Below are 9,353 nucleotides of genomic sequence, written 5' to 3' on the forward strand. Positions count from 1 at the left end.
GTTTTAAATTAGTAAAAACATTCTTACTGACAAATGGGCAAAACCTAGGATAGTGACAAATTAAAAAAAAAAAAATTAAATTACAACTGAAGGTACTGAAAGTAATCAGTCTTTTAATGCAATGTTGATTTTGTTCTAAATATGCCTGACAAAAATGTTACACTGACATTTTAGTGGGTGTTTTCTATAACTTAGGGAAAAATGATCATATTAATAATTGTTGCTATTATTAAGCAGAATATATATGGCCATATGTCAATAAAACTGAATTTTCTGCCCTTATACTGTGCACATAATTGAAGCACGAAAGAAACTCCAAGCATTCAATTTCCTCAAAGTCATGAAGTTACCAAAGAGGGCAATTAACACTGCCTAAAAACTGCATGTATTTGTTATATAGGAGTCACATTTAACCCTTATGTGGCCTTCATTCATGTATACACAATATGAGGGGGAAAAAACACTGTGCAAATGTCTTTGTGAATGGCACATATTTAGACTGGAATGTTTTCTTCTTATGAGATCTGGCTCTCTCAAGCATATTAAACCTGCTAAAAGGCTTTAACAGGCTCACTGAGTCAAGAAAATTGCCCCAATGACTCCAATTTTCAAAAACTCTGTGTCCTACATTCAGTCTTCCGTTCCTTGAGAACATGGGTCAGCTCTTTGTGTTTGACAGGAAGTTTAACTCACTACAGCAGGGGTGGAGTGGGACTCCTTTCATTTCTTCCTGCTGACACAGTTAGCGGAGTTCAGACATCGAGCAGAAAGGCAGATCCTAGATCAGACTTAAATCTGCTCTCCAAGTTAGAACAAGAAACCTTTGAACCATGCTGCGCTGAATTGCACCCAGCCGGACTTGACACATGAAGTGTTTTTTTTTTTTTATGTGGGATACTGGTAGTAAACAAACACTTGGTGTGTAAGTGCTACCATGAAAAGAAAAGATATTATGTTGCTTTTATCACACAGAAAGGTGCAAAGACTGTATTGTGTAATTTGTTGTTGTGAGAACGCTTTTGTTTTGCTCAGGACAACTTGGCCTGAAAGGTCTTGCGCTTTTTATTTTTGCAAATATGCGCTGCCTTAGCAATTACCTTATCTATTGATTAAAAAAAATGTTGACTGTTTTAAAGCACTTTGCATCTTACCTTTAAATGAAAACAAAAATTCTTTATATTATGCATCCAAAATACGTTTTTGTTTACATAATACATGTGTAAACTGTATATTTATTATGTGGATATAAATACAAATAAATGCATGCATATAATTAAGAAAAATGCTGAGTTTACATTTATATTTAAGTATAATATACACTATACACTTTTTAAACTTTTCAAATATATATTGTACGTTTGTATATTTATGTATACATAGTACACACATTATTATTTATCGTGATTTTAATCATGCACAACGTATTTGTGAAGTTTATATATTTAAAACAGCTCTCAGATGTAGTTTAAAGATAAAAAGCATAAATACGAAGCATTGTTATTGTTCTATTCCAGGCTTTAAGAGAAAGGAGTTCCGAGGGAAACTAGCCATCGCCATCACTGCAAACTTCGTCAATCGCAACACGACAGCCGAGGCCAAAGTGGAGGAGATCAGCGGAGTGGCCTTCATCTTCAACCAGAAGTTCTTCTTGGAGCTCAAAGAGGAGACAGGTGTGGGAAGCTCCTGCATTCTTTAAAAATGATGACACGTTTCTTAGTGTTTTTGAAATACAAATTACATAATACATATGCTGACACATTATTAGCATGAGCGTGTAATGGTTCCACTCCTTAAAGTGAGCAAAACCGCACCGCAATCATCATCTGAGGCAGATGCCATTTTGAATATGCCCTCATCAAAGTTAATAATAGAGCTTAAATCATGGTGCACCAGCAACAAAACAAGTCGCGCAATCATGCTAATGGACCTCATTTATCTTTTGTACAGGCATTGATTTGGAAAACATTGTCTATTACAAGGACAACACGCACTACTTTGTCATGACTGCAAAGAAACAGAGCTTGCTGGACAAGGGTGTAATCATCAATGTGAGTAAATATTTGCGTAATATGAAGTAATTATAGATTTGTATGTTCATTTGTAAAGCATGCCTGCATCACTTGTTGTAGTGATGTGTTTTTTATTTAATTTTATGTAGTTTTCATTTTGACATTTCTTTTAGCAGCAAGGTTGGTCTTTATTAAATAGTATAAGCTTAATTAGCAAAAATGTGAAAACAAGCATTTGCGTTTCCTATGGTGAATATATTCGTCATCCTATGAAGTATTTTACTCACTGAAAGCATTAGAGCTTTTGTGTTTATTGTGAAGAGAAAGCTTTGTGTTTTATGTCTGTGTCAGACATGGAGTATTATACAGGATATTACAGCACAGAGTGATTGAAGCTCTTTGAGTGTTTGGAGCTCGTCTGGAGTTTTGCCCTTGGACAACGGCTCTAGCACTCACACCGGAGACTGTAAAAACCTGACTCATCACTCATATAATAATGGCGATGATGCTCTTGTGCAATCCACTTAACTTTTAAGCTGCTTGGCATTCATATTTGCCCCATTGTTTTGACTTGATAGATTTGTTTGTGATTACTTAACATCCTGCACGTGCACCTAACACTGATCTCAGTTATCACTGTGGTCATAAAATGCGTTTAGATTGTTGCAGAAATTTAAAAATGAATACATTTTTTAATAAATATTGTGATAAAGTATTTGTTTTCTCTGTTTTTCCCAGGACTATATTGAGACTGAACGGCTGTTGGCGAGCGACAACGTAAACCAAGAGGCTTTGCTGTCTTACGCCCGTGAGGCTGCAGATTTTGGCACAAACTACCAGCTTCCTTCTTTGGACTACGCCATCAACCACTACGGCCAGCCAGATGTAGCTATGTTTGACTTCACCTGCATGTACGCCTCTGAGAACGCCGCTCTGGTGAGGGAGAAGAGTGGCCATCAGCTGCTGGTGGCGCTGGTTGGAGATAGTCTGCTGGAGGTAGGTGTATAGTTACAATTTTAATTTGATCAGGTTTTCTAATTTAATTGGGATTTTAAAAAAAAAGGTACTATCACATATTTGAATGAGTTATGCATTGCATGTTATCATAACAATTAGAATAAAACATGAATGTTAGGATATTGTTCGCTTTAATAACAATTCATTAGTTTATTTTTATTTATATATATATATATATATATATATATATATATATATATATATATATATATATATATATATATATATATATATATATATATTTGACTTTGAGTCATTATTTGTGGACCCCATAGTATGTCTGAAATATGGAAAATGTCTAAACACAGGAAAAGAGAGTTTACTTTAAAGTTGAAATATTCCTGATTATTTCAACATGCCACTTCACTGTACGGTGTTTTGTTTAGAGTAGCCTGTAAACATGCAGCGTGTTCTCTGTCTCATTGGTCTTCAGCCTTTCTGGCCCATGGGTACAGGATGTGCTCGAGGGTTTCTGGCTGCCTTCGACACGGTGTGGATGATAAAGGGTTGGGCTCAGGGCAAATTGCCTCTTGATCTTCTGTCGGAGAGGTGCGAACACACTCCATCAACCAATGACATTTGGTCATGTCTATTAATCATTTATTTTGTTTGTCTTGACCTAATGTCCTTTTTTTTTTTGTTTGTTTTGTTGATCATAGGGAGAGTATCTACAGGCTGCTGCCTCAAACAACTGCCGAAAACATCTCAAAAAACTTTGAACAGTACACCATAGACCCGGCCACACGTTACCCCAACCTCAACTCCACCTGCGTGCGCCCACATCAGGTGACACCCACGCGCGTTATCTGTCTAATCCACATCAAATGTTGACTACTGTAGTGATATAAACCTGCACGCATCTGTCTTCCTGTGAATGCTGAACTTCCTGTCTCAGGTGCGGCATCTGTACATTAATGGCGCGCAGGACTTGAGTTCTCTGGAGCGCAGTGGACCCACACGCAGATCTGTAAACATCTCTAGACGAGGTAGATTTGGAGTTGTGCATCTTACAAGATGGCAGAAAATTTGACTGCCTGATTCTCTTTGGTTTAAACAGTCCTTTCAGGGACTGCAATCGAAGAATCAATGCAAATTCAAGTAATCCCTGCATTTGGTTTGCAACAACTTGCGATTTTGTCTTATTTCTGCATTTCCACTTTAAATTGATGGAAAAAGAGAGCAATATCAGGTAATGATTCCCCTTGATTCGTGCTGCTGTTGACACAATAGCTCTTTATAATACTTCATATTGAAAATCAAGCTTGTTTCATATTTACAATAATTGGAAAATAGTGATGGGACAAGATCCATATTTGTTTTATACTGGCTCACCTGGATAAGGCCTCACAGGAACAATAATTCCCACACCCTCTACTCAATCGAAAGGGTCGTGTTACATGACGGCATGGGTCAACAAAAGCATGTGTGCACTCAAAGCGAATCTTATCACACACTCTATATAAAGTGTGTGTGTGTACATATACAAACACATTTAGCAGACACTAAAGCCACGAACAAAAGCAATTGGTCACAGAACCAATATATTATATAATGCCAGATTTATTATACATCTAGATTACACACGCCCCCAACAATAGAAGTCTTTACTTATTTGACCACAAAAAATAAAAAGTAGTTTTCTAAATTAGTGCACTTTGAAACAATAGATATTTAATTTAATATTGTAGTTATGTTTTTCAAACAGTTGTGCTGCCTAATATTTTTGTGGAAACTGTCCTACATTGTAGGATTCTTTGAATTTTTTTTTTTTTAAAGGAACAATATTTAATAGAAATGTTTTGTTAATAAATACGACTGCATGATTATGACAAAAATCTTAATTATCGTTTATTCCATAGTTTGAAGCATGCCATATTTTTTTCGATGAAAATAAGTAGAATACTAGGTGAATGCTTATACTATGCTTTACTATAGTTTTAAGCCTCAAATGTCAATTATGCATTGAATTGGTTTCTTTAAATAAAGGAAAAATATGCACGGTGTTACAAACCTTTTGGATAACCTGTAGGAAGAAAACAATCACACCTTAAGCACGCAGAATAACATAAATAGACTGAACAATTAATTGCCTTTTTGAACAATTACATAATTGTGGCATCTGTAATTAAAGAATTTATTTGCAAAAGTTAGGGTTTTTTTTCCTTTTCAAAAATCATGTTTTCATGTTTGTTTTTCTCCCAAGTTATTTTAGTCAGTAATCTTACTTTTGAGCAGTAGTGTATGTCACTGGCAGGTATTATAAAGAGCTGTCAACATTATAAATTTGATCTGTCTCTGAATACATGTGTATTGGATTACAAGTTTCATAATTAAAAAACGAATGGCTGTGAAGCTCCTAACGATGGTGCTGTATTGTTTCCAGAGTCCGAGGTGCGTCCCAGTCGGCTCCTGCTGTGGTGTCAGAAGCAGACCCAGGGCTACAGGGGAGTGGATGTGAGCGACCTCACGACCTCCTGGAGGAGCGGCCTGGCTCTGTGCGCCCTCATTCACCGCCAGCGGCCGGACCTCATGTGAGCGAGACATAACACGCAAACCGGGCTATCATTCGGTCCCATGATCGCACCCTCGTACGGTTTGACAAGCGCTCCATTATTTGGCGGCTCTTTGATGTCGCACACGTGGCGGTTTCTCCTTCCCTAAACCATCAAAACAAGTTGTTTGCTTTTACTATAGAACAATAGCTTTGATATTCCAACTTCACTTCCCCTGCAGCTTAGTAAAAGTAGTTCAGTTCACTTCAATAAGGCGATTATTTACGGAAGAGAAACATTTAATTGACCAAAAAAGAGGAAGAGTTTACATTTATAATTTGCATTGGTAATTACATCATTTTCACACTTTGTGTCATAATTCTCGCTGCTTCTGGATGTGAAATTAAATGTCAACGAGGTGTTATTCATCATAAATCACCTTGTCCAATTATTACACGGTTCTGTGAGAGCTTTTAATAAATATTATGCATCACTAGGGATACAGAGCGCTTGAACACAGCTTCTTGGAATGGCATCCAGCCCTGATAAGATTTTTTTTTTCCCCGTTTTCTCTCATTTTATTTGCTTATGTATCTCACTTCTGTGGTTTCATCTCTCTCTGTCTAGTGATTTTGACTCTCTGAATGAGGCAGACTGCGCTAAAAACAACCAGTTGGCGTTTGACGTGGCAGAGCGGGAGTTTGGCATCCAGCCGGTCACCACAGGAAAGGAAATGAATGCCGAACGAGGGCCAGACAAGCTCATTATGGTGCTCTACCTCTCTAAATTTTACGAGATGTTCCGCAACTCGCCTCAATCCGTCACAGGTACCACAATAAAAACCAGAAAGAAGTTTGAAAGTCTAGTATAATGCCGTAGTCTGAAATATGACGTAAATGTACTTATGTGCCTTTTAAATAAAGCCTGGGTTTTATTTTATCTACTTAAATGCACTTTATTACAAATTAATTGTGTGATGATCTCCAGTGCAGACTGTTTTTGATCATTTGAGCAGCTTGTCCATCTCTGGACATCCAAATATTCAACATTTGTCACAAGACTTACATAGATTAAATGCTGCATTAGGCAAATGTCATGTTGAGGAAGATTTTTTTTATGTAGTGGTCTGGATAGTGCTGCATGACTCAGAGTAAGGCATTTTAAAAATGTTGGCATGCAGATGTAGCTTACAGATTGTGAGGCTGTGTGTCATTGCTGATAGTGTGAATGCGTTTTCTCACTTTAGGCGTTCTCCAACTTATGCTGCAGCATCATTTTATAATGGTTCAGGGTGCTTATTAATATAATTTAATATGTAGAATGAATAATTTTGTTGTTGACAAAGTTTTTTTTTTTGTTATTATTATTATTGTATGCATCTCAATACTAACATTTGTACAACTAAAAAAACGTTAGTTGTAATTTTATATTACATATTTGATCATAATTTTTATATATAATATATATTTCTACCACTTATGCTATTGTTATTGTAAAAAAAATACTGTTATTCTATTCTATTATTATAATTATAATACAATTATAATATTTTAACATAAATATTATAAAATTATATAATTTAATGTTCAATTAAGAATTTTTTTTACGTGAATGTGTGTGTATATATATCTAAAAAAATAGTTATTTAAATAATTAAATATGAGTGAGAGAGATTCCACACACATATCTTTAAATATATTTTTAATTCATTTATTTATTCATTTATATCATTATTATAACAAATATCAAAGGTACACTGTCCTGCTGCAGCATTCCTGTTGATTTGCATTAACATACACCAGAGTATGATACTGAACCAGAGTTTTGTGGTGTTTGCAGGTGTTCCCAAAGAGACTGATGCAAATAATGAAGAATATTCATCAAAGACCACAAACTCTCTTTACAACTCACTAAATCACGCTCTGCCTCGGAAGAGAATCCCAAAGGTAGCATTTTGTCCTGTTCGCTTAACTAATGTATACTGAGCCTAACACATCTTAACCTAATAAAGTGTAAAACACTAACTTCTGTACCCCAAGGTCGACAAAAAGTTGGAAGACAATGACAACAAAAAGAGGAAGAAGGCCATCAGTCATCTGGAGGAAGTATGTCCTATAAATATTTTTTCTAATCACCCACAGTTTATTGCTTTGTTTTTGCTGATCAGTCCATTTTTTTTCCCCCAGCTAATGTCCAATCAGAGTGCGCCCCCTGTTGGCGAGAGAGAGGAGCAGAAGGAAAATAAGGTGCGCTCTATGGCCACTCAGCTGCTGGCCAGGTTTGAGGAGAATGCGCCAAGCTGTGGTGTGCGCAGACAGGTACGGCTCCACTTCTTCTTTCTTCAGCCAGTGTCCATCAGGAGACATTACTTCATCTGTGATCCTTAAGATCTCTTTAGCTGCTCAAACGATAACAGGAAGTATATTGAACCTCTGTAGTTGGTTGTTGTAGTAATTTAGAAACGTAGACCGTAAACTGCTCATGTGGCACCGATACTCTGGAGTCAGTAGGATCTCTCATCTAATCCGGCTCCTGAACCGTGCCTGTAATCCCGAATGAATACCTGTCTTTGTGCAGCGAAAGTAAATCCTCTGCTTCATTAGACGCAGAATATTTCAATTTGGATGCCTGATGGTGCATTTTATTTGTCACGGAAGAAAGTGCAAAAATAATGCTGTGAATTTGGGATAGTTGGTTTCGTTCTTTCAAGGGTTGTTGGTAGAAAAAGTTATGAATATAATGCATCAAGTATACTTTTTATTTATTTATTTATTTTTTAAATCATATAGAATCAACTACAGAATGGTGTAAGTTACCATATATTAATGTATTATGATCTTACATGAATAACACTTGTATATTTATAATTGTAAAAATTTCTCCCAATGCCCCTGCTGTTTTCTGCAGCCGGCTTTCCTTTTTTGAGATTAGCAGCGGTCATTAAGTGGTCTGGCAGCTCAATTATAGGCTTAAAGAATGTAGGTCGCTCATGCAGTGTTAATACTTCATAACTGACTATGAGCAGCTATTGAACTTTCTGTGCAGTGATGTTGAGTTGTTGATCATAAGCCAATCTGGGGTCTTAAGCATTTAATCCGTTTCATTAACTCTCACGTTAACTTTCCTTTTTCTGTGGCTTTTCTGGCTTCCCTCTGATTTTCTTTTCCTTTCTGCATCTTCTATCTCTTTGTATCTCTCCGGGTGCAATGTTACCAAAACTAGTCTGAATATGAGGCTGACAAACCCGTATCTTTGGACATGACAGAAAACCCACGCTTTGCCAAACCTAAGAGCGAGCCGGCACCCCCTCCACCAGCTCCACCCAAACCTAAATGGCAGGTATGCTCCTCCAGCGGGAAAGATGTGTCCAGTGCTAACGTGATTCATACAAGATGTCACTAGATCGACATTTCCTAGAAAAACATTCCTATCTATCAATCTGTATTTGTTTTACCGCATTCTGTCATACATTGATGTTCCAGAAACAACAGTGCATGTTGATACAGAAACACAAATGGTGCGAATCATATTAAGTGTCATTTATGTGGTATGTGGACAAGAACAGCCATATAAAGTTTGAATTGTAATTTTTTTTTTTTGTAAAAGAATATTTTATCAACTATTATAATAACAAAAATAAATACATGAAATGCATCAATTCAAAATTAAACATATATACACACACACACACACACACACACACATATATATATATATATACATACATATATATATATATATATATATATATATATATATATATATATATATATATATATATATATATATATATATATATATATATATATATATATATATACATATATATATATAT

At 36.0% G+C, this 9,353-nt stretch overlaps 1 protein-coding gene across 12 annotated transcripts in view; it reads left to right on the top strand.

Annotated features, from left to right (window-relative positions):
- The window catches only part of mical2b (microtubule associated monooxygenase, calponin and LIM domain containing 2b), a 41,629-nt gene that overhangs the window by 13,453 nt on the left and 18,823 nt on the right, over positions 1–9,353 (top strand). For 11 of the 12 annotated variants that reach the window (XM_043228004.1, XM_043228003.1, XM_043228005.1 and 8 more), the window contains exons 6-17: positions 1,515–1,670; positions 1,948–2,048; positions 2,748–3,005; positions 3,460–3,575; positions 3,686–3,812; positions 3,922–4,012; positions 5,410–5,557; positions 6,146–6,345; positions 7,358–7,464; positions 7,558–7,623; positions 7,705–7,836; positions 8,741–8,857. In XM_043228004.1, coding sequence (XP_043083939.1) covers positions 1,515–1,670; positions 1,948–2,048; positions 2,748–3,005; positions 3,460–3,575; positions 3,686–3,812; positions 3,922–4,012; positions 5,410–5,557; positions 6,146–6,345; positions 7,358–7,464; positions 7,558–7,623; positions 7,705–7,836; positions 8,741–8,857 — 1,619 coding nt within the window. The remainder of the gene's footprint in view (positions 1–1,514; positions 1,671–1,947; positions 2,049–2,747; positions 3,006–3,459; positions 3,576–3,685; positions 3,813–3,921; positions 4,013–5,409; positions 5,558–6,145; positions 6,346–7,357; positions 7,465–7,557; positions 7,624–7,704; positions 7,837–8,740; positions 8,858–9,353) is intronic. The other variant, XM_043228011.1, reaches the window with a different exon arrangement.

Source organism: Puntigrus tetrazona, chromosome 25 (assembly GCF_018831695.1).
Source record: "Puntigrus tetrazona isolate hp1 chromosome 25, ASM1883169v1, whole genome shotgun sequence".
NCBI classification, from domain to species: Eukaryota; Metazoa; Chordata; class Actinopteri; order Cypriniformes; family Cyprinidae; genus Puntigrus; species Puntigrus tetrazona.